General features: G+C 31.7%; 3 protein-coding genes across 3 annotated transcripts; 2 read left to right on the top strand and 1 right to left on the bottom strand.

Annotated features, from left to right (window-relative positions):
• The first annotated feature begins 7,315 nt into the window (after positions 1-7,315).
• On the top strand, positions 7,316-8,413 carry LOC129906823 (uncharacterized). The gene is made up of 3 exons (XM_055982760.1): positions 7,316-7,433; positions 7,494-8,071; positions 8,171-8,413. Exons 1-3 carry the CDS (start codon positions 7,423-7,425, stop codon positions 8,368-8,370), a joined length of 789 nt encoding a protein of 262 aa, XP_055838735.1. The 5' UTR covers positions 7,316-7,422; the 3' UTR covers positions 8,371-8,413.
• A 242-nt stretch (positions 8,414-8,655) lies between these two features.
• Positions 8,656-13,357, bottom strand: LOC129906822 (putative methyltransferase C9orf114). The gene is made up of 2 exons (XM_055982759.1): positions 12,596-13,357; positions 8,656-9,215 (listed from the first exon to the last, which is right to left on the bottom strand). The coding sequence occupies exons 1-2, from the start codon at positions 13,269-13,271 to the stop codon at positions 8,689-8,691; spliced, it is 1,203 nt and encodes a 400-aa protein (XP_055838734.1). The 5' UTR covers positions 13,272-13,357; the 3' UTR covers positions 8,656-8,688.
• Positions 13,358-17,994: 4,637 nt separating this feature from the next.
• LOC129906821 (activating signal cointegrator 1 complex subunit 1) lies at positions 17,995-23,680 on the top strand. Its single transcript, XM_055982758.1, has 6 exons — positions 17,995-18,140; positions 18,195-18,279; positions 18,341-18,465; positions 18,540-18,682; positions 22,958-23,100; positions 23,163-23,680. The coding sequence occupies exons 1-6, from the start codon at positions 18,014-18,016 to the stop codon at positions 23,554-23,556; spliced, it is 1,017 nt and encodes a 338-aa protein (XP_055838733.1). The 5' UTR covers positions 17,995-18,013; the 3' UTR covers positions 23,557-23,680.
• Positions 23,681-24,655: the final 975 nt, after the last annotated feature.

Below are 24,655 nucleotides of genomic sequence, written 5' to 3'. Positions count from 1 at the left end.
CCCATTTTCGATTTTTTTACAGTTTCTGATAGAAGATAAATGTACCTTTTTAACAATATATAAAACATTTAACTCGGTTGAACCACTTAGAATTTATAAGCTGTCAAAGTTCAAAAATTCAATTTTTTTTGTCATTTGCCCAACTTCGGCATCAAGTTATAGTACATGTTTTCAAAACAACATGCTATTTAAAAAATATATTCTAAGACTATATCTATTTCCCAATTAATCGAGGTATTTTTTATGAAAATCACTTCAAAAATGGCTTAGAAAAAAATTTTTTTCGATTTCAACCCAGATACAGAAATTCAAACTTTTAGGTATAGAACAAAAATGTTGTTTCGGCACGTAGTAGGATAACTTGGGCGCCAGGATTTGATAACGGGTTTTTGTAGAGGAGCTCAATACAAACATTTTTTTCTTTGGGAGGGGGGTCTATCTCTCCCCGTTTAGGTGGGAGGGGCATTTTTCTAAAAAAAAAATTATCAAAATAAAAAAAATTATTAAAAAACAACGGCAACACTTGCAGTAATAAATGATACCATTTCCGAAAGGCAAAATTGTACATTTGATTCTAATTTTTAAATCAATATAATATAACCAATGGTTTTTGAAATAATCGATTTCAGAGTTAAAAATAGGCGAAAAAAAAATTTTTTAAACTCATTTTATACTATTTTTGTCCAGACTGTGAATTTTAGTAAAAAACTTACTCACACAGAAAACTGCCTCAAATGATTCCTTATCGAACCGTGAAAACTATATGTTTCTATGTCTTCTAGTTTTTGAGAAAATTGAAAAATAAAAACAAAAAATATTTTGAAAAAAGAAAAATCTGATAAAATAATTTTTCAATTTTCTCAAAAACTAGAAGACATAGAAACATATTGTTTTCACGGTTCGATAAGGAATCAATTGAGGCAGTTTTCTGTGTGAGTGAGTTTTTTACTAAAATTCACAGTCTGGACAAAAATAGTATAAAATGAGTTTAAAAATTTTTTTTTTCGCCTATTTTTAACTTTGAAATCGATTATTTCAAAAACTATTGGTTATATTATATTGATTTAAAAATTAGAATCAAATGTACAATTTTGCCTTTCGGAAATGGTATCATTTATTACTGCAAGTGTTGCCGTTGTTTTTTAATAATTTTTTTTATTTTGATAATTTTTTTTTTAGAAAAATGCCCCTCCCACCTAAACGGGGAGAGATAGACCCCCCTCCCAAAGAAAAAAATGTTTGTATTGAGCTCCTCTACAAAAACCCGTTATCAAATCCTGGCGCCCAAGTTATCCTACTACGTGCCGAAACAACATTTTTGTTCTATACCTAAAAGTTCGAATTTCTGTATCTGGGTTGAAATCGAAAAAAATTTTTTTCTAAGCCATTTTTGAAGTGATTTTCATAAAACATACCTCGATTAATTGGGAAATAGATATAGTCTTAGAATATATTTTTTAAATAGCATGTTGTTTTGAAAACATATACTTTTAATTGATGCCGAAGTTGGGCAAATGACAAAAAAAATTGAATTTTTGAACTTTGACAGCTTATAAATTCTAAGTGGTTCAACCGAGTTAAATGTTTTATACATTGTTAAAAAGGTATATTTATCTTCTATCAGAAACTGTAAAAAAATCGAAAATGGGTAAAAAATTGTCGAAGCTAGAATTTTTTCAATGGGTGAAGGTCCAAAAAACCGTTTTTTGCCCGTAACTCCAGATTTTGGGGGTGTTAGGGGATTTTCAAATACCGTTTCGTATTCAGTGCGACTAGCTCTACAAAACCTGATAGGTCTCCGCCTGCGTATATTTTAAAACCTCATTTTTGTAACACCGTGTAATACTTCCAAAAAAATAGATTTTCCATCATTTTTCATCGATAAACAATCAAAAATTAAAAAATATATGGTGTTTTATACCCTCAGTTTTGGCATGTGCAAACAAAATTTCAAACGCAAAAATCTTTCTTATTTGACCTAATCCAGAAAAACTAAGAACGCCATCGTGTTCAGCAGACTCGAATTATCTTTAGTAGACATAAGAGCTCTCTGTCGGTTTTTTGAACTATCACAGTGTCACTAATCCAAATTCGAATTCAAAAGTTATATCTTTGATTGTTTAATAAAGTTGGCCTAAAAATGGTCCTTTTTTAAAGCTTGAGTTAAACAAGTTATACATCGATTTTCTACATATTTTATTAGACAACTAACTAATGATCATCGATAAAGAATTGATATCAATTTGTTAAGTCAAGTTGTTTAAAATGTCAGACGCTGTATCTTTATTTCCGTGGTACCTTTTTATTTAAAATAAAGAAGTTAAACCTTATCGAAGAGATTGAAAGGTTTAAAAATTAACAGCAGTCGTCTACGAGTGCCAAGATATAATAGAAGAACGCGTTTTAATTAGACTGTTTCCACGAAAATCTTATGTCAATTTCAATTGGCTTCCAAGATCACGTGATCTTATAAGGGTATCAAAGCTTGAAACGTTTTAAAAATGTTTTTATCTCTCAAAAATATATCGGAACTCTGGAGAGATCTATAAACAAACTTTTTCTTCTTCTTCTACATTTAATTTGTATAGGTATGTAGATATCTGAGGTATGTTGATTGTGGAGCCTTTAGCCATATTTCTACTTGCACTACGATAAAATGCAGCACTGCACTGATGTTTACCATCAGACGGAAAAAAATGAGCCATAAAAATAGATTTGAACCAGACCCGGCAGACATTGTTTGATATTGAATTGGTTTTCGTTGTTCGTCCGTTAAGAGACTATCAATCAACGACGACCCTTGATCGTCTGGGAATAACTTCAATCTGTTAACAATTTTGGGTAACAACTTAAGTTTGTTATATATGTAAAATGTTAGATGTTATGTTCTGTATTAAAAAAAAAAAAAACACAATAAAACACGATGTTGTTGATGTTTGTTCCGTATTCTGAAATTGGTGGGTGAGCCATAAAATATGGTGCATCACAAAGAAAGTTTTTGGATTTTCATAAAAAAGATATGTAGATGCAGATCACTAAGTTTTTTTTCGATAAAGTAGGTACCTACATGTGCCCTTAATTATGAAAGTGGACTAAGTCACTCCTAAAAATGGCATCAAATCTAGCCTAAAAATAATTATTATTTAAGAGGTAAAGTTCAGTTGAAAGCGAAATTGTAGTAAATAAACTTCTTTATTGCTCCTCGAGTGATTTCATAAAAGAAATATAATTAAATCGTTATAAGAAAATTATTATGTAAGTTTTTCTTTGCACAATGCAAAAAGTGACTTAGTCCACTTTCATAATCAAGGGCACACATAAGTTTGAACAGAATAAAATGCACGACTGGAGTCGCACGTACTTTTTCTTATGGTAAAAAATAACTTTTATGTCAAAGGCTTTTTATTGAACAAAATTAGGGAAGATTAAAAGTTTGATAGTTTTTAGGAATGTCATAAGTAGTGCAAAAAAATAAAATCTGGGGTCGAATCACGGCACACGATTACGATCATACGTTAATGTTTTTCACTACTTCTTCTCAATTTAATTAGTAGAAAAAAGGTCCGTTCCACACTCAGTTTCCAGACTTTTTGGCAGTTTCCAGACTTTTTGGCAGTCTTTCGTAGTTTTATTTCCTTCTGAGAGAATTCTCTCCCAACTCTCATTAATTTGACAGACTGCCTAATTTAGTGCACCATACGTTAACAAACGTATGCTGTAGTTCGATCCCTGTTTTTATAATTAATTAAACTACCGTTTTACACAAAACAAAGTACCCATGCCATTTGATTTCTTGTATATAAAAAAAAAAAAAGAATTTAAAAAAAAGGAAAATCGTTCCAAAAAAACCTTTTTTATTCAAATACCTTTATAAAAATTTACTGACATTTTTCAAAAACGTGTGGGTATGCAATTTTTAAGAAAATATTATTCAACACATAAACACGAAATTTTAATAAAATTCATCAACCCTTCTTTAAAAAATTGATTTTTCAAAAACAACTTTTAAAATATTTTTCAAAAATCCAAAAATGTGTTTTTAGAAAATTTTTGAAAATGTTTATATAACGTTTATTTTAACGTTTCTCACTGTATAAAAATTTTGATTTACGAGAAATTCATTAATCAAAAAACCGTCCTATGGCAGGTACCGTTAATAACAGTCCAAAAATTATTTTTTCATATTTCAAAAGAAGAAAATAATGTAGCCCGGTTAACCTTTTAATTTTGTATTGGTACACTTTTAAAAAAATTAACCCCAAATTAGACCTCAAGTTCAGAGCTTTTATATCGTAACTTATAACTACTGCGTACTCGTACGATACGTGTGTAGGTATCATTAAGCGCTTCCAGTTTCCTCAATTTAATTTCTTCAAAGAAAACACAAAAGTGTATAGGTAATTACTTTGCGTTATTAATTAAGTGCCGGTACTTTATTTTGGAAAGCATCACTTACCGTTTATGCAAATAAACATTTATATTGGATTCTCTATACACCTACAATCTACATGTTTAAATGTATAATTTGTTTTATTATTGCAAAGTTGTTTTTTTTTTTGGAATTCGATTTTATGAGTTCCCTCACCCACTAGCGTTTTTTTTTTTTTTTTTTGTTATTTATTTGTCATTTTTTAAAGGCAATTTCCTGCCACGTATAGCACCGATTCAAGATCCAGACGTAGCAATGCTATATTTAATAAGGTCCACCGCACACGTTCCATAGACGTGTGTTCCCCATATTATCTATACTTGCCTCCCCAGCTTGCAAGCAACAACACCGATATGAGTACGTACTTAACACCCCGGATGCTGCTCGAGCAAAGGAAATGGATGCTTCATTTGGATGCTTGGATCATATGTATTATTTTTTTAAGAAATAAAAATTATTTTGATTACCTTTCGAATTTTGTTGTTGTTGTTTTTTTTTTCTCAGAGAAGCTTAATTTATGGATTGGTACAAAATGATAGTATGTAGGTATTTGTGTTTCTATTTATACCTGCGATATGTTTATGTACAATAATTTATTACAGGTATTGTAGGGATGATTAGGTATAAATTTATTAACAGAAAATGATTTTAGGTCAAATAAAATGCATTAAGTTGCACAAAATACGATTTTTTAAGATTTTGCCTTGGTCAGGTATTTCCAAGTACATAGGTACCTTCCATAAAATGTATGGAATTTTTTTGCAATTTTTTTAGTAACTTTATTTTTTCATTATTCACCCTTATTGCGTTTTACGACTATGAATTGATAGAGTTGATGAAAATTTAATTTAATTAACAAAAGTTTTGAAAACAGAGAATCGTATGTCAAAACCGTTATTAATTGAAATCTAATTACAAAATTCCATTAAAAAGTTAACCAATTTCCTCATAAATTTAATTTTAAAATACCAAATTTCAAATGTCAGAGGTAGCGTGGGTCATGATGATGACGAATACCTTAGTCTGCCTGCATTTATTTGGGGCGTTGTCGAGAAAAAGCGCATCAAAAGTACCATTTTTCTGAAAATCGATTTAGTGAGGGTAACCACTTAAAATTTATTGATAACCAACGCCACATACTCACTGATAACAAATATACCAATGGCAGACATTTTAAGTGCGGCCAAACCCCCGGCAGACTGTCCCGAAAATGCGTTTTTTTTTGGCGTTTTTAGACTTTGGTGTAACCACCTAACATTAATCGCATCCTGTAGCGGTGAACTCCCTGATAACAAAAATACCCATGACAGACATTTTGAGTGCGACCAAACCCCCGGCAGACGGTCCCGAAAATACAGTTTTTCTGAAAACTGATTTATTTAGGGTAACCACTTAAAACTAGTAGCATCCTGGAGCGGTGGACTCCCTGATGACAAAAATACCCATGGCAGACATTTTAAGTGCGGCCACACCAGCGGCAGACGCTCCCGAAAATGCAGTTTTTCTGAAAATTTATTTATTTTACTTTTTCACATAACTCGCGTATCATTGGACCTAGCAGAAAAAATTGTATGGCAATCTTAAAGATAATTGAATTTCCTACAGAATATGTTAAATTAGTTTTTTCGATTAAACCTTCGGTTTAAGAGTTAGGGTGGTTTTTTTGAAGCAAGTGAAATGGTGATTTTCTTATTTTCGTCATATCCCTTTTATTTGAGCTTTTTTAAAAATTAATTTCAAGTAAAAGTTGTAGATCTTTTTATTACCTTCATTTATTACATTAACGGTTTTTCGATTTGACAGACCGTTTTCGATCATGTAAAAAGTTTGCAATTTTTTATATAGGAAAGAGGTTCTACATAGTACAGGGTAATTTGCAATAGATGTAACAAAAAACCTAGGCGTGTAGGTTGCACTCAAGGGCCCAACCCATAGAATCCGTTGCGTCCGTCGCGTCGAAGTTTTTGACTGACAGCTCGATAAAATACACACGTTCTTATGGGAAGTCCGTCTCCGTCCGATCCGTCGCTTATGGGTCGCTTCCCATAAGAACGTGTGTATTTTATTTTAAAACTTCGACGCAACGGACGCAACGGATTCTATGGGTTGGGCCCTTCAGGCAAGAAAAAAATCGTATAGTTTTAGGCGGGGAGGGGCAAAACGATTGCAATTTTTTATATAGGAAAAAGCTATATAAAAAATTACAAACTTTTTTGAAGTTTTTTTTAGTTTTTTTTAGTTTTAGTGCACAAAAAGTCTGGAACAGACCTAATTAAAGGGCCCGACCCATAGAATCCGTTGCGTCCGTTGCGCCGAAGTTTTTGACTGACAGCTCGATAAAATACACACGTTCTTATGGGAAGCGACCCATAAGCGACGGATCGGACGGATGCGTTTCATGGGTCGCTTCCCTTAAGAACGTGTGCATTTTATCGAGCTGTCAGTCAAAAACTTCGACGCAACGGACGCAACGGATTCTATGGGTCGGGCCCTTAAATGATGGAATTATGAGCGTTAAAGAATAAAGTTCGTTGTTAACGTCTTATACATATCTTGCTGGTAGTGGGATTTGAACTAAAAAAGTGTCTCTATTCGAAAGAAAAGATGGTTCCTGTGTACTATTTTATTTCTCGTTTTTTTTCATGGAATACAATGGTAAAACCAAGTCATATACCACTGTAAAATACCTATCATCTAATTAGATTAGATGGAGATGGTGATACCAAAAGAAACAGTTATCTTTAAGGTATTGCCTAAAAACTGCATTAAATCCTATGCCGCGATATGGAAACAACAGTGTGTCACAAGTCTACAGATTTAAAAGTATGACTTATGTGAAAGTAAAAATTGGCTCAATAGGAAACTTCAGTCCCGAAAAATAATTTTACATATATTATTGTAAATTCGTACAAAAAAAAAACTTTGCTTTAAATTTCAAATATTTTTCAAATATGATTTATTTCATTTAAAAATCAATAAACAAATAAAATAAAATGAGTTATCGGTAGGACTTTTGATATCATTGCATTTTTAATATATTTCTATTCAATTATTTTATCTATAGATCAAAGTCTGATCATGAAAAATATACAACTGCTTGGGTTAAACAGCAACCTAGCCCAAAACAACCTACTTCACCAAAAGCTAAATTGATTGGAAACTCATCAAACACCAGTGATTTACACCACATACCAACGGCTTTAATGGTATCACCTAGCGGTGAGCGTGTAACATGTGCTCTTGAAAATTTCGAATCTACTTCTATGAACTTGAAAGATACTAATCCATTTTCAACTAACTGCAAGAATACTCCTGATGATGATGAATCAGATGTATCTGGTAATTACATATCAAAATTTCCATCTAGAAATAACAGATTTCGTGAAAAAATGTTAAATCGCCGACGAATTCATGCTAAAGATAAAAGAAAAGTGGCAAAGATTACTATAACACAAAAGTGTGTCACTGCTCGTAGGCAACCAAAATGTGTCTCGGTACAGACTGATGAATCAATGAGTTTAATAAGCTTTCCAGAAATGATGGGAGATGGTCCAAGACATAGTCAAAGTTATATGGAACTGATGTCATCAACTAGAATGGATATCAGTTCAGACAATACAACACACAAACATTATTTATCGGGTAAATATGTAGATATTTCTGCAGACAATTTTAATAATTGATTTCTTAATTTTAAATATTGAGAATTGCATTATATATTTGTTGTATTTTTTATTTCAGAAAACCAAAAAAAATTTTTATCGTTTCTTCTCATGATAATTTTAATATTTTGGCTAACATCAATTATTCTGGATGTTGAAATACCAGCTGAGTTTTGTCGAATAATCTTAAACTTTATTGGGTCATTCAAATGGCGTCGAGAAAAACCTCAAAGTTTTGTTGAAAAAATTTTGGAATATATAAAATATAATTTTCAGTAATGTTTTAATTTGCGATTGAATAAAAATGTTAATTGAAGATTTATATTTTTTCCCGTGTACAAAATATAAATGTTAATATGAAGCATTTTGATGAATTAAAAATTATAAGGTCTCAACACTTACAATATTATTGAATTTCATGCAGTATTGAAGCCCTCTAAAAAGTTTAGTGTTTACTTTTAAATAGTAGTGAGCTTATTCTCTGAGAAAATAAAGCTCGAAAAAGACAGCAAATCAAAGTGTTTATATAAAAATAGATTAGATTTTAAGTTTTATTTATTAAAAAAAAAAAATAAACAAATAAAACAAAAATATACTTTAGTCAAATCTACTTAAATCTACATCTCCAGATGGTACACCGCTAACTTGCTGTTGCATTGAAGTTTCCTCACTCTGAGGAATAAATTCTTCGAAATCTCTTTTGATATCAGGGACTTCAGGATCAAATTTTTCATACAATGCTGCCATCGCTATCAGAATTGCTTCCTCCGTTCGAATAGTTCTAGATCCTTGCGAAGGTAAAACATTCAAATAATGATCGAAAAGAAGTTTTGGTTCGACATTAAGTTTGTCATCATTAGCCACGGCAGCTTCCAGCCCTTTCAGACCACCGAACACAATCAAGAGATGATTGTAATGCAAGGATTTTTGTTGGACTTCAACCACACTTGTTCCTCTATCAGATGTTCCCAGTGTTAGGTCATAGCCTTCTTTATAGGGAGACTTTGTGAAGATTTCCGAAAATGAATGAGCCACACGAACTGTGTAACCCCAATAGATACCAGTTTCACGACGAGGCTCATCTGGACTCACAACAGTTGCCTTCATCTTTTTCGCTTTGATTTCTAAGAAAAAATTGGTCAAAAAGGGATTAATAATAAAAAGTGGAGTAACTAAAGCTCAAAAAATGGCAATATTAGGAAACACGGCCGAACAGCTCTGATTTTGATGATCTTTTTTTCAAAATTCAGTAATTAAAAATACTTTAAGGTCTATAGATTAAAAATTGCCGTTGTTGCCGTTTTGGCAATTGATACCAAAAGATTTTATCTAAGAAATTAAAGAAAAACAATATATGGGAGTGAGGAACAATCTTCCATCGTTTAAGAGCGATGGCTGCAATTTTCTCATAGATTGACTTCAAACACAAAAAAAATATTTAAACACAACGGCAGGATCTAAATATAAATTTTTAAAAAGCTAAAAGCTTATTCAATTATAATATAAATAATTTTTTTTAATTTTTTTCGTTATTATATCTTAAAGCTTATTCATATTTGTAAAATTAAAATTAAGTAAATTGAGTGAAGGGTTTTAGAAAAAATGGTAATTAAACTCAGATTTTTGAAAAAAGAGATAAAAAAAATTATTGGAAAAATGCTTAGAGGATATAATATATATATGGAGTGCTTGTTCCAATACCTAATACATTGTAACGCCATATACATGGATAGGGGTCGCTGCCTTCGTTTTTCAGTGCGAGTCCGGTTCCGCAGCTGTAAATAAACACGCTTGTTGATGATAGCCATCAAATGAAAATAAAATGGAGGCATGCACTCATCGAAAAACTTAAAGAAACTAGAGCCCTTTATAAAAGCTTCACGGAACTAACAGCACAAGCACCCCATATATTATATCCTCTAAGGAAAAATGTTAACATTTCGTTTTAAAAACTTTTTCGTAATATGAAATGCATTTATTTATCAAATTTTGTTGGCCACATTTATTTTTTCTTCATTCAATAGCCCTTATTGTTGAAAGTTAACCCTCTGTCGGCACACGGGTGCCAATTTGGCAGGACAAATATTAAAAAGTGGTCACAAAGAAGTGTCTTTTTTAGGGTGAATGTACATTTTTTTGGAATTGTGAATACAATATTCGAATTGCTCGGAAAATTCTACATCAATTTCATATATGATTCTCTATAAAATAGTGAGACCGAAAAAAGTTCTAGCGAAACTATGAAAAACTATAAACCAAATTCGTAAAAAAGAGGTGTGGCTTAAAGGGTAAAATAGCAAAAATGTAAAGTTCTTATTTGGCAATGTCTTTGAGAAAATCAATTATTTCAATGCAAAAATTCAGTTTTTATCAAAAAAATCCAATGAAATTGAAGTAATTTTTATTTATTTTTTTTTTTTTTTCAGAACTATAATATTTTATTATTTTTTTAAGAAAGTTTTTTTTTTCCAAAATTTTGAGTTGAGGACCATTTTTTCAAAAAATTCTGATTAAATTTAATAGATTTAAAGGAGATGGCACATTTTTGGGCCCAGTGTGTTCACTAACGAAATGGGTATCAAATGAAAGGTGACGGTAAGCACATTACGTGGGTAAAATATTTTCAAATTCGTTAGTGGGGTTTTGTAGATATTTGAGTTTGAAGTTTCGGATTTCAAAATCAAGATTTCAGCTATTTTTTCGAACAATTAATCGTAGAATGCGTAGAAAGGACTTTTTAGATTGGAAATTAGTTAATCTTTCTTTTTCTAGTACATCATTTTTCTCTAGGAGTTATACTTTCAGAGTAACAGAACCGCAAAGTATCTCACTCTCAGTAATTCCGCACTTAACTCTAAGGGTTGTTTAAAATATTGAAAATACCAAAAAACACACAATTTTCGGTAGTGTAACTCTGAAATTATAACTCCTAGAGAAAAATGATGTACTAGAAAAAAAAAGATTAACTAATTTCCAATCTAAAAAGTTCTTTCTAGTTTTCTGTCCGACCAGTCGTTCTCGAGATATTGAGACAAATGCGTTTTTCAAAATGGCGGTCGCCCCACAAGACCAAACAATACGCAATCTGAGATTTGTACTTGGGATAAACCCCTCTTCAATACTGCATTCAAACTTAGCTGACGTCATAGCTTTTTCCAGATTTTTCCCCATTGAATGAACCTATAGTTTCTATTCTTATTATTTAATAGGCATATTTCAGCGCGTTTTTGTGTATTTTGCTTATTATAAGGTTTTTGTATGTTTTATAGAACTATTTTATATATAGAATTAAAGGTAACACATTAAGCTATCGAAAAATTACAAAAAAAAAGTGCATGTCACCACTGAATATTTTGATATTTCGATGTGCCAAATGTCTCGCTTAAAAAAATCACCTTTTGAGAAGTAAATACCTAATATGTATTATTTTTTTTTAACAAAGAAAAAAACTTTTGATACAGATTTATAGAAAACAGAAATACCTTTCATTTGATACCAATATTATTTCTGTACACCCATTATTACGCATTCTACGATTAATTGTTCGAAAAATTAGCTGAAATCTTGATTGTGAAATCCGAAACTTCAAACTCAAATATCTCCAAAACCCCACTAACGAATTTGAAAATATTTTACCCACGTAATGTGCTTACCGTCACCTTTCATTTGATACCAATTTCGTTAGTGAACACACTGGGCCCAAGCTCCATAGAAAAATGTGCCATCTCCTTTTACAGGTACAAATGAGAAAAATTGGCTCTTAGAAGATTGGAAAATCGCCAATTTTTCAATCTTCTAATAAACAGTCAGTTACCTGTTCGACGAATAAAGTTATTAGGCTCATAAACAATCAGATAAAAACATTGAATTTTTCAATCAAGAATAATTTATTCTACAGAATAACAAAAAAAAAATTGTCAAATTCAAAAATATTTAAAATTAAACGTCATTTTTATTCATGGTTGTTTTTGTTTTCTTGTGTTCCACTGTATTTTTATCAAAATTCTTTCAAAACAGCTTTGACAACTGACACAATATTTTTGTTGAGATTATTCCTTACAATAATTTTTATTCGTCTCTGAAAGAAGCAGATAGTTTTATTTTTAGGAATAAGCCTGTTGAAAAATTGTTTTTTTCTTTTAATTTGTTTAACTGACTATTGAAAAATTGGCCCTTAATGAAACAACTTTAGTTAAAAACCAAAATAATGAATAAACTACTAGTTATAGCACAGGACTGTACGCGCATTTTTTGATTTTTTATATTTTTTTTTTCACGGCTAATCGGGAGGAAAGCACTTAAGTGGGTTTTACTGTACCTACCAAGAAAGTCATTTGGTATATATTTGATGTAAAAAATGTGTACAAATATTTTTGGCCAGGTTTTAGACCAAAATAATACCACACTGTGCGACGTTTGAAAAAAAAGATCATCAAAATCAGAGCTGTTCGGCTGGGTTCCCTAATAATTTGCTTTAGTTAATCTAACTAAAGATTCTGTTTACCATTTAAGGAATCCATTCGGACTGTTACCCGAACACCTGGAGAAATTGCCTTATTCACCATCACATCGGCCAACAGGCCAACATTAACATAACAATGTCCTTCTTTTGCTTTCTTATCAGATACAACACCCTCACGATAAAGGAATACATTTTGCATTCGCATGTGATGTGGTGCATCCAATGGATTCAAAAGCCCTGAATACTTAAGATCCTTATGCAAAGGAAATAGAAACTTCCGCAGATATTGCGGACACTCTAAATACTGCAAGATACGTGCCAATTGCAGGGAACTACCTCTCACCGTCTGATCTTGTCCATCGTCGCCAGTTGTCTTTTTGGTTTCTTTGGCTGTGGCAATGCCAATATCGTCAAAGACAATGACTTCGTTAACACGGAATATGCAAGCAGCGCGAGCAATTTGTCCAGCAACGTATGTACGTAGTTCAGAGGATTGAGCGTTTTCAAGAATTGACCCGGGAACAGCAATACTCACAGTTGATAGGGGTTTCTTCGTTTCGGTTGCCTTTTGTAATTGAGCTGATTTGGCCAATTCTTCAAGTTTGTTTGCCTTTTCGAGTTGTTTGAGAATGTTTTCTTGTTTACGTTGTTTTTTTATTGCTTTGCGTTCTTCGTTTATTTTCTTCCATGATTTTGTTTGTTCTGGTTTTGTAGACATTTTTAATAAAATAATTTTAACTAAAAACAACTTCCATTCGACGAAAAAAAAAATGTGAAGAAATTTGTTTTGTTATGACAGTTGGAGAATGACACATGTCATTCTATCATCCACCATGTGCAGAAGTGCGTTCCCGGCTTCGACGAAAATAATGAAATGGACGTGTCCCTCGACCTGAGGGAGATGACAAATTAATGTCGAATTCCTTTCAATTTTTGAATCGCCTCAAAAAAATCGAATTTTTGGTGTTAAAAAGGAACATGAAAACAGACCGAATTCTTTTTGCGATTGTGTGTGTGTCATTTGACAACAATTTTTACACGAACGCACTGTGGGCTAGAACCCTTTTTTAGCTGGAATTAATTATAGAAATTCTCGAAATAATCTAAAGTTGCAGTTAAAGCCATTAAGATGATGTCGAATGATATAATAATGATAATTTTATGGTACAACAGACACTAAAGATGAGACCAACAACAAAAATAAACCAAATATTATGTTAAATAAGGTTTTCCAATTTACAACAGATATTATTGGTATAAAAAACAAAAAAATGAGTTTTTTGAAGTTTGAACGCATCAAACTCGAAAATGGTGTCATTGAACGCTTACAAAAGTTGTTTTTACTAAATAGGGAAGGTAAAATGTTAATGCAAATAAAAAAAACCGTTATTTGAAAACATTCAACACGTTTAAGTGGTTTTTTTGAACATTTTTCTCACTATACTTTCAGAGTTACAGCGAAAAAAGTTTGTGCTTGTAGGACATAGTTTTATAAAAAACATAATGCCATATAGGCTAGCTACTTTTTAAAATTATTTCTAGAGTGTGCCTACGCGTGCCTTTTTTTTAAAGCTTAGGAACATTCGTTTTATATGAAATCGGTGCTAGTAACATAACATAACATAAAATTTATAAACAAAAGTTCAATAAAATTACAATTTAATAGCAAATACTATATTAGGATATATCACTAATTGATAAACTAGCAAAATTTTCACAATCGATCCGTTAAAACAAACTCAGTAAACGAATATCTGGATAGAGGAAAAAGTGGACTTTTTTGTTTTTTTTTTTCCAAAATTTGCTTTTCGATTGTGTTTTTATGTATCCAATGAATGCTTTGACCTTAATTTTGAATGAACAATTATAGCTAGTCCATTTATCTATCGAATAAGACTAAAATGAGCAATATTTGAAGAAGTTGACTTTTTAATTAATTCCTGCTAAAGCCTGGTACGCTGCTCGCGCTAAATTTTAGCTCCCATACAAATTATCGAAAAATTTTATCTGAGCTAAAATGGATCCCATACAAATTATCGATAACTTGTATGGGAATTTTATCTCGGCTAAAATTTAGCGCGAGCAGCGTACCAGGCTTAAAATAGCGTTCTAGCCCACAGTGGAACGTCAAGCTGAAACCAAAACAATTTCTGAGATTCCTTTGATCAATAATTTTGTTTATTTTCTTCGGTAATATAAATTTATTTTAATCAGAATCAAAGGGAAATTGCAGTTATTACTAAGGTCTGAGTGAAGATGAAGTAGCAAATTATTATTTTGGCCGTATGCTGTGGTTTTACAGAGAAAAAGTTTTCTGACGACAATTACGAGAAGAAAAGTCACAGTAATTTGACTTTTTCACAAGAACTAAATGCCAGGAAAAATATATTTTGATCACACATTGTTTTTTTTTTATTTATTTCATATTTTTCCGCAATAAAAATACGATATTCAATTAAAATTTACTCTTTATTTGAAGTTGGTGTTCTCAAATAAACAAACAACACGAAGAAAACTTTCAGCTTGACGTTTGAGAAATGTCAAATGTTCCAAGTGTGTGTGCAAATCCGTGTAAATCTCTCAAAAAAGAGGGATTAAAAAAAATTCGAATTCTGCTTCGTTTGAAGGCTTGGCCACACTGGAGGGTATGCGGTAGCGGTACGGGTAGCGGTGAGGGTACTTGTATGAAAAAAATTCCAAACTGACACATCAACATTCAGGTGTGGAATTTTTTTAGTACAAATATCGTTACCGCTATACCGCATACCCTCCGGTGTGGCCAAGCCTTGAGGCGAATTTTTTTTTCTATGGAACATGATTTTCAGAAAAAATTCGCTTCGAGATCGCCGAAAATTCGATTTTTCAATTGAAAGGAATTCGACATAAGGCCCAACTATAAGCATAAGCAAACATAACCGAATGTCAAAAATCTAACGAAAATGTGGTTGTGTTTGCAAAATTAGCGGGCATAGCTATAATTGACTTAAGTGAACAGAGCCATCAACCACCAATCAACACCACAGATGATGAACCACAGAATAATATTTTGTTCTCAATCTACACATAAAGGCTCATTTATTTTGAAATAATTCACATGCACACTGTCTCTGTTTGTTTTTCGTGTGTATTTGAACATACATGCTAGATTCACTTATACGCCGAGCAACTGAGATCGCTCTCGCTTATGTTTGCTAAAGTCAACGAAACTGAGAAAATATTAACGAAACGTATCTAGACTCCATAATTGCTATTCAATAGAGCGTGTGTATGTTTTTCCACGTTTGCTTATGCGCGCATAAGTTAGCTTATATGTCGATTATAGTTGGGCCTTTATATCATTTGGGTTCTAGTCGAGTTACGGCATACGATAACGATCGTATGTTAAAATGTCAAAATAATTTTAAAACGTGATGCAAAATTGATCCTCGTTTGTACAACCGATCTTGAAATAGCTTTAAAAAAACTCGAGAACTTAGAATTTATATCTTCAAAAAAAAAAAAGAACTTGTTTTGTGGAACGCGTCTGATTCATTATCACAATCTATATTCAGATTTCGTTATTGAACGCAACAAGGTACCGCGTTCAATAAATTCGTTATCACTTGACCTTAAAATAAAAATCTTATAGGTACTTCTCATGTCGTTTTCCAAAATTATGGGAGTGAATCACTCCTTTTTTTTGGAATTTGTTCACGAAGAATTTGACAAGTGGAGTGATTTGACGTTTGCTTTGCATGTGTTTGTAATACGAAATAATGAATAAAAGAATAACACAATCTTTTAAATTCACTTTTAGTGATTTTTTACAATACTTTTACCCCGTTTGTATGGCAATTTGAATCCGAATTGAATCAGGAATAAGACTCGGGAAGCTGAATCGAATCGAAAATATGCATATATACCTAACGAATTGAATACTCGAGATGTAATTTATGGTGGAAATTGTGTGTGATTGTCTTCTTATTTGCGAATTCACTGTATGTATGTATTAAGGCTTGGCCACACCGGAGGGTATGCGGTAGAGGTACGGGTAGCGGTAACGATATTTGTATGAAAAAAATTCCACATCTGAACGTTGATATGTATGTTTGGAATTTTTTTCATACAAGTACCGTTACCTCTAAACGTACCGCTACCGCATACCCTCCGGTGTGGCCAAGCCTTTAACCTTGGCCACACCGGAGGGTATGCGGTATAGCGGTAACGATATTTGTACTAAAAAAATTCCACACCTGAACGTTGATGTGTCAGTTTGGAATTTTTTTCATACAAGTACCCTCACCGCTACCCTTACCGCTACCGCATACCCTCCAGTGTGGCCAAGCCTTCAAGGCTTCTAAATTCACTCCCAAAATTCACTCCTTTTTCAATTTTGGAATTTGAAATCACTCCTTTTGAAGTCTTCAATTTTTTTAAGACTTTTCGATCAATAGGGGGGTTCACATTGACCAACTTACCGGACAGACCAGCCGCCATTTGGTCTAATCTGATGTTGTTTTGATAATGTGAACACCCATCCGACAGCCTGTCCGGTTTGCCGGATGGTTTTCAAAAAATTTTGATTTTTTGGTGGTCGGACGGACATGTTAGTCGATTAAACGACATGTCTGTCCGGCAGACAGTGATAATCCATTCTCTCTAATTTTAGAGCAATATAGGGTAAAGATACATTAAAAATAAGCTGAAAAATGGGTTTTGATAAAAATTATCTGATGAGTGTGAACGAAAAATATAAAACGGCCATCAGGCCAAATGACAATCGGTCTGTCCGGTAAGTTGGTTAATGTGAACCCCCCTATTAGGGGGGTTCACATTGACTAACTTACCGGACAGACCAGCCGCCATTTGGTCTGATCTGATGCTGTTTTGATAGTGTGAACACCCATCCGACAGCCTGTCCGGTTTGCCGGATGGTTTTCAAAAAATTTTGATTTTTTGGTGGTCGGACGAACATGTTAGTCAATTAAACGACATGTCTGTCCGGCAGACAGTGATAATCCATTGTCTCTAATTTGAGAGCAGAATAGGGTAAAGATATATTAAAAATAAGCTGAAAAGTGGGTTTTGATGAAAATTGTCTGATGAGTGTGAACGAAAAATATAATTCGGCCATCAGGCCAAATGACAACGGGTCTGTCCGGTAAGTTGGTCAATGTGAACCCCCCTAATTAAAGCATTGTTAGTTCATAATCTTATTTGATGATAACTAACCTAAACTCCCAAACAAACAAAAATGACAGTAGGTCAATTAAAAATTTATACAAATTTAGAAATCTGAAATTTCAGAGTATATTGAACGCGAATATAGAATTCTTCTGTCAAAAAGATTTGTTTACCTCCAGCTAAAAAGTTTTTGGAAGTCGATAGATTTTTAAGTAAAAAAGCTCAATTAAATTCATGAATTTAAATAAATAATTAAACTAACAAGAATCAAAAAATAACTATGTACTATCAATAAAAATGAGCCGAGAAGTTTTATCGCCGTCTATTGTAGTAATTGGTAAACGACATTACCGTATTAATCCAATTCACGATGGTTATGGAGGACCATGTTCAAATATCTTTAAACCCGGATATCAAGAAGAAGGTATTAACTAATTTCATCATAAATTCAATACTTTTGAATGAAATTCCTTTGCAGATATGTTTGGAGAAGATGATGAAGATACATATGATGTGGAAGAGCTTGAAAATTCATTGTTTAGAACACAATTTCATGTTCCCAGGTAAGATGTCAGCAATATTTTCTATTTGGATTGAATTGAAGTATTCTTAAAAAAAAATCAGAGTTTTCTATGGTGGATTGATTGGACAAAAAGGAATGACTAAAAGACGAATTGAATCGGAGACAAAAACCGAAATTTTCATTCCAGGTGTTAGAGATACAAAGGAATCTTTGGTGTCAATAAAAGGTTAGTACCAACAAGTTAGTGTCTTCATCATACCATCCTTTAACTCCATATACAATGAAATGTTAACTCTTTAGGAAGATCTAGAAAAGATGTTTGTGCTGCCCGAAGACGTGTTGAATTGGTTATTGAATCTTTACGAAAGAAAACCCAACCAACTCATTTTACTTGCGTTCCTGCATGCACGGATGCAATCAAAAAAGCTTTCAATAAGTTCAAGGTATGTTTTATTATTAAGATTTTGGGTATATGAATGAATGAATGCCATTTTGAAAAAGGTATAAAATTGTACTTTTGACAATATCTCGGCTATCCGATATAGCCCAGTCATTTTAGTCATTTTTTAGCCCAATCTGCGGAAAAATTCCTATTGGGCTGAATTGTATGGTATACGGCTTAATGACGGCTTTTTTATGAAGATGTGAAAAATCGACATAGATATCGTGTCCGCGTTAAGAGTAATAGGGGTCAAAAGGTCACGAAAAGTTTTTCGCAAATATCTCAGGACCTATTGATCGGAGGTCATCAAAGGTTGTATAAAAATTGATGGTCGTGAAATTATCTACAACATATGCCCAGCACATTTTTCTGTAAGATGAACCGTTTCGCGAGTAGAGCGCAGAGAAGGTGACTAGATTGCACTCACATACTAAAAAATACATATTTTTGGTTCATTTTGCTCGATTTTTGAGGTTTTTATCGAAGTAATTTATTTTTTTTAGAGCCGATTTTTCAATCTTCTAATAAACAGTCAGTTAACTGTTCGACGAATAAATTTATTAGGCTCATAAACAATCGGATAACAACGTTGAATTTTTCAATCAAGAATAATTTATTCTACAGAATAACAAAAAAAAATTGTCAAATTCAAAAATATTCAAAACTAAACGTCATTTTTATTTATAATTGTTTTTGTTTTCTTGTGTTCCTCTGTATTTTTTGTCAAAATTATTTCAAAGCAGCTTTGACAATTGACACAGTATTTTTATTGAAATTATTCCTTAGAATAATTTTTATTCGTCTCTAAAAGAAGCAGATAGTTTTATTCATAGGAATAAGCTATATCTGCTTGTTGAAAAAATGATTTTTTCTCTATCAGGGGAATAAGTACTAACTGACTGCTTAACTGACTGTTGAAAAATTGGCCCTTAGTTTTATTAACTTATCTTATTACTTAAATACGAATTAACAAAAAAAAAATAAAAATTTACACATTGGGATAAAAAATATTATGCAAAAGGGGGGACCACGTTTTTTAGAAATGTTGTATGTTTCCCTTTTTACTTGCGATATAGGTACTATAGGGCAAGTTTAGGATTCGTAAAAAAAATCGAACTCGAGATAACAATTTTACATGACATTACGATGATGGAGAATGCCAAAAAAGTGGGTCCGGCAATTCTGTCTGTCTGTCTGTCTCTATCTGGAGCTGCAGCCTAAACGAGTGAAGTGATTTTCTTCAAACTTGGTAGTTAGCAGTTTTTGGTGATTCCCTAGAGGGGAAATTGAAATTTTTTTTTTATGACCAAAACTAACGGTACCTGCCATATAACGGAAATAGAAATGTTAATTTTTTTCAAAAACGGCTCTAACGATTTTGATTAAAATTTTTGTGTGTAGTACAACACATAAGAGCCAACTTTTTAAATAAAAAAAATATTTTTTGTACCGTTATTAACGGTACCTGTCATAGAACGGTTTTTTTCGTTTCTGAATATCTCGTACAACATTAACCCGATTGAAATGAAAATTTTTATACAAAAGTGTGTAAGTAAAGATAATATTAAAATTTTAGAAAATTTTCAAAAAACGCATTTTTGGTTTTTTAAAAAATATTTCAAAATTTTTTTTTTAAAAATCAATTTTTTGAAAACGGATTAATGAAAAATTTTGAAATTTAGTTTTAATGTGTAAATTAATTATTTCTTCAAAATGGCATCCCAACTTTTTTTTTGAAAAATGTTAAAAAATTTTTATATATAAAAAACTATTTTTTTAAAAAACGGCTCCTACAATTTTCGAAAAATTTTTTCTAAAAATACCTTTTTATACAAGAAATAAAATGGCATATTTGTTTTTTTTTTTAAGATAATTTAAAACGGAGTTTAATTAATTATAAAAACAGATTTAATTTTTTTATACTACTTATGAAATTTCTTCAAAATATCAAATTTTTAATTTCTTGAATAAAAAGCTTTAACATTATAGTTACTTTAAGCATAAGAGCAAGTAATAAAACTAAAAAAATTTAAGCTACTTCGATAAAAACCTCAAAAATTAAATTTTTTAAAATGAGTTTTCATAATTTTTCTTATTTTGATATCAAGATTTCCTAAACGATTTTATGGGAGCGTCATTTAAGTCGTTTAAGAAAACAGATATCAAGAAAATTGTTTTATAATAACTTCTAAAAAAAATATTTTTTTAATCAAAATCAGGAGAGCTGTTTTTTAACATTATAATTTTATTTTAAATGATTTTGAAATTGTATGATCTTTATCACAACTTTTAAAATGTCCTTACAAGTTTTGAAACTTATCTGGGTTCTTTACTTTTCCATAGTTGTTTTTCATTTGGGAAAAACCAGGAAAACATATTTCCTGGTGTAGCAACCTGACCAACAGATGCTGGAACTAAATAATTGACGACCAATATAAAAAAAAAAACAAAACATTTTCATGCAAAACCATCGCAACGAATTCGTAAACGAAAATTTTGCTTTTCGTTGCACAAACGCAGCTTAGGCAACGAAATTCTTACCTGTGCTAGAATATATGGAGAGTTTTCAATCGTTTGTCACTCCCATTTATTTGTCCAGGCAATTTCTCTTGCAGCAAAAGTTTTTTGACTTTGGAGACTTTGAAAATTTTTCGTTTAGCTTCAGCAGCGTACTAGGCTTAATGCTTTACCCGAAAAATTAGAAAAATTTTAATTTTCAGCCACTGTTTTCTTGTTTTCCGTATAAAAGTATTTAAAATATTGAATACACAAATCAGAGAATGTGCAAATATGGGGCAATCACGGGGCAAATTACAAAATTCGGGGTTCTTTCAGCCTAAACACTCGTTTTTCTTGAAATCAAATTATTTCAATTAATCCATTTATAACTCATAGGTCATCAAACTAGGCTGCTTATGACAGCCATCTCTACCTAACTTCTTAAATAAAAACCCGGGACAAGCTGTAGAAATACGGGACAGTCCCGGGTAAACCGAGACGGATGGTCACCGTACGTATGATGCACCGTTATCGAGATATCGATAAAAAAATCTTGCCTGGAACTTGTACCTCCTATAAAATAATTCTGAGTTATTGCAAATATTATAAAAAACGGCTCAAAAGATTTTGATTAAGTTTGATGTACATAATGGTCTAAGCTATTCAACAAAACTGAATTTTTTTTTTTTTTTTTTCAATATTCGGATAGTTTAAATACAGAAAATGTTTTCTTATTTTTTTTTTTTTTTGAATAATACATAATCCTTTATAATGAATAAAATCAGTCTAGTATTAAAGGAGATATACGCAAATAACAAATATTAAAGTTTTCGCTAAAACGGCAAGTCCATTTTTTCTTGAGAAAAACTTAAAATGCAGTTTTGCTAGAGGAGCTTAGATCATTATGCAAACCAAAGATCATTATGCTAGAGGAGCTTAGATCATTATGCAAACCAAATTTGATCAAAATCGTTACTGCCATTTTCAAGAAAATTGCAATAACTCAAAATAATTGTATAGAAGGTACAAGTTCTAGGCAAGATATTAAAAGTATTACAAAAAAACGAACCTCGGAAATTACAAAATTATCTGTACCAAAATCCAAGCCTAAATTTTCAAATATTTTGATCGATATCTCTATAACGATGCATCACGCAAAAATAAAAATATATCGGTTTTAGAACATGAAAAAAAGCTACAAAAAACTTTTCTTAGCACCCCTACGTTATATCAAAAATTTGGCTTTCTCGGTACATTTGCATTTCTACCTATGCCCTTTTTTCCGACCAAATGACTGGACTATCATTGATATGCAAATAACAGTCTTGCTCTATGATGTACGCAGTTTACAGCTAATAGGTAAATACGTTCTGATTTCCGTTCGAAATCTATTTCTCCCGTTTTCGAATTTCAGCTGCTCTGAATTCCGTATTCAAACACATTTTGCCGATTCATAGGTGTTATGAAAAATGATCGGATCTTCAGTCCTTGATCCGGGTAGCAATTTGCTACCGGAAAACAATATTCTCCAACAAAAAAGTCGAATGGAAATCAGAACAACCGTTTTCAATCCGTACAGATTCAATTTTCGTTTCCGTTTTCAAATTAGAACTAATATTAGAACAGCCATGATAGATAGACATGTAGGCTCACAAATCAAAAGTTTATATTTTTTTTTAAATTAAAATCCCATTCTGCGTTTTCGTGTCATGTTTTTAGTTCCTGAGAGGGAATAACTTTTCCTCTTGTTTATAATTTGTTTCTTTACCATTCTCAGGAGTCCATTCTCTATGACAATCTGCCTGGCATTGATGAACCACTATTTCAGAGCGCAGAAAAACTTCACATCACCTTTGCTTCTTGTACATTACTTGATGATGAAGAACGTGTTAAAGCAGCACAAATATTTCATGATTGCAAGTTAGTCCTATAATGTCTTAAATTAAATCTTATTTTTTCTAAACCTTTTTTGTTTTTTGTAGAGAATTTTTGGCCAGTATACCTCCAATTGAAGTAAACGTATGTGGATTGGAAATAATGAACGATGATCCTAGTTCTGTTGCTGTTCTATATGCACGCATAGAATCTTCCGGTCTTCAAGTACTCGCCGATAAAATATTACAAAAATTTAAAGAAGCTCGTCTGAATAACGATGAATATCGAGATGCTGCAAAATTGCACATGACTCTTATGAATGTTCGGGGCCGCTTGCAAAGAGATCCATCAAGTTTAAGTACTTTTGACGCTAGGGTTATTTGTAAGAAATATGCTGATTATGATTTTGGAAAATTTACTGTTAATGAAGTGCATTTATCACAAATGCATACAACTGGGGCAAATGGATTTTATATTGCTACGGGAATACTTACTGTATAGAAATTTAATTTAATTTTAAGTATGTATTTCTATTTTGTGTTGCCTTGAAAAAAAAAATCAAATAAATAAAAACTGTACATTTTTATAACGAGGATTAAATGTTTAAAATTCGTTCGAATAGGTTTATACTATATAGCCTTACTCTATCTATGAAATCCTTCGTGAACAAATTCAAAAATTAAACGAAAAAGGAGTGATAATTTTGATAAACCACATTACTTGAAAAAAAATCCGGAACATAAATAAATTTCGTGACGAAATTTAAGGAAAACTATTTTAATTTCGTTCTGGTCTCTACAAATTCCACAAAATATTCGACAGAAAAAAAAACTTAATAAACACAGGCAGTTTTGTAAAATAGAATTAATACCAAATATTCGTAGGTAAACAAGTTCACTAGCAAATAAAAATGTGATTTTTTAGTGATGTTCTCATATTGAAGAATTTTTAATCAAACAGGGGTCGAATTACGGCACACGATTACGATCATACGTTAACGTTTTTACTATTTCTGTCTCTATTTAATTATTAGAAAACGATAGGGACACATAGCAACCATTCGTTAACGAACGTATGCCGTAATTTGACCCCAGCTTTACAGTAAAAAATTCGAAAATAAATAAAACACCTTTTTTTCAGAATTCTTCTATTTATCGGGGGATTTCTTTGGAACTTTCATTTCGGCTGTTCATTCGAAAAGAATCTGTACTACAGGTTATTCTGTTATTTACGTGAAAGAACGCGCTCCATACAAATTTCAATCCGCATATAAAATGTTGCGGATTTGTTCTTTTTTGAAACAGTCAATTCACGATAGTTGAAATTGGGCAAAATGCATTTTTTTTTTAATAAATTTTCGTATTACATTTGAGACGTTGTTTTTGTTTTATTTAGGTTTGTTTGTTGTTTTTGTTTAAGTTTACTGCCGCATTATTTTTTATAAATAAAGTAACTAAATAATTAAATTCTATTTAATTTGAATAGCTAAAAATGCTGTAGTTTCTGTTAAAATTGCAAAATAAAGTTTTTGAAGAAATGCAGTATGTAAGTGATAACACACGTGTTTTATACAATTCAGTTAAATAATTTATCCTATAAA

This window comes from Episyrphus balteatus, chromosome 1, assembly GCF_945859705.1.
Source record: "Episyrphus balteatus chromosome 1, idEpiBalt1.1, whole genome shotgun sequence".
NCBI classification, from domain to species: domain Eukaryota; kingdom Metazoa; phylum Arthropoda; class Insecta; order Diptera; family Syrphidae; genus Episyrphus; species Episyrphus balteatus.
The sequence above is the reverse complement of the archived record's forward strand: the minus strand, read 5'-3'. Positions and strand labels throughout refer to the sequence as shown.

Coding starts and splice junctions, on each gene's coding strand:
- LOC129906822 (XM_055982759.1), bottom strand. CDS start 13,271: ATGTCTACAAAACCAGAACAAACAAAATCATGGAAGAAAATAAACGAA. Junction 9,216..12,595: donor CCGAATGGATTCCTTAAATG/GTAAACAGAATC, acceptor ATTTTTTCTTAG/AAATCAAAGCGAAAAAGATG.
- LOC129906823 (XM_055982760.1), top strand. Junction 8,072..8,170: donor ACACAAACATTATTTATCGG/GTAAATATGTAG, acceptor TTTTTATTTCAG/AAAACCAAAAAAAATTTTTA.
- LOC129906821 (XM_055982758.1), top strand. CDS start 18,014: ATGAGCCGAGAAGTTTTATCGCCGTCTATTGTAGTAATTGGTAAACGA. Junction 18,141..18,194: donor ACCCGGATATCAAGAAGAAG/GTATTAACTAAT, acceptor ATTCCTTTGCAG/ATATGTTTGGAGAAGATGAT. Junction 18,683..22,957: donor AAGCTTTCAATAAGTTCAAG/GTATGTTTTATT, acceptor TACCATTCTCAG/GAGTCCATTCTCTATGACAA.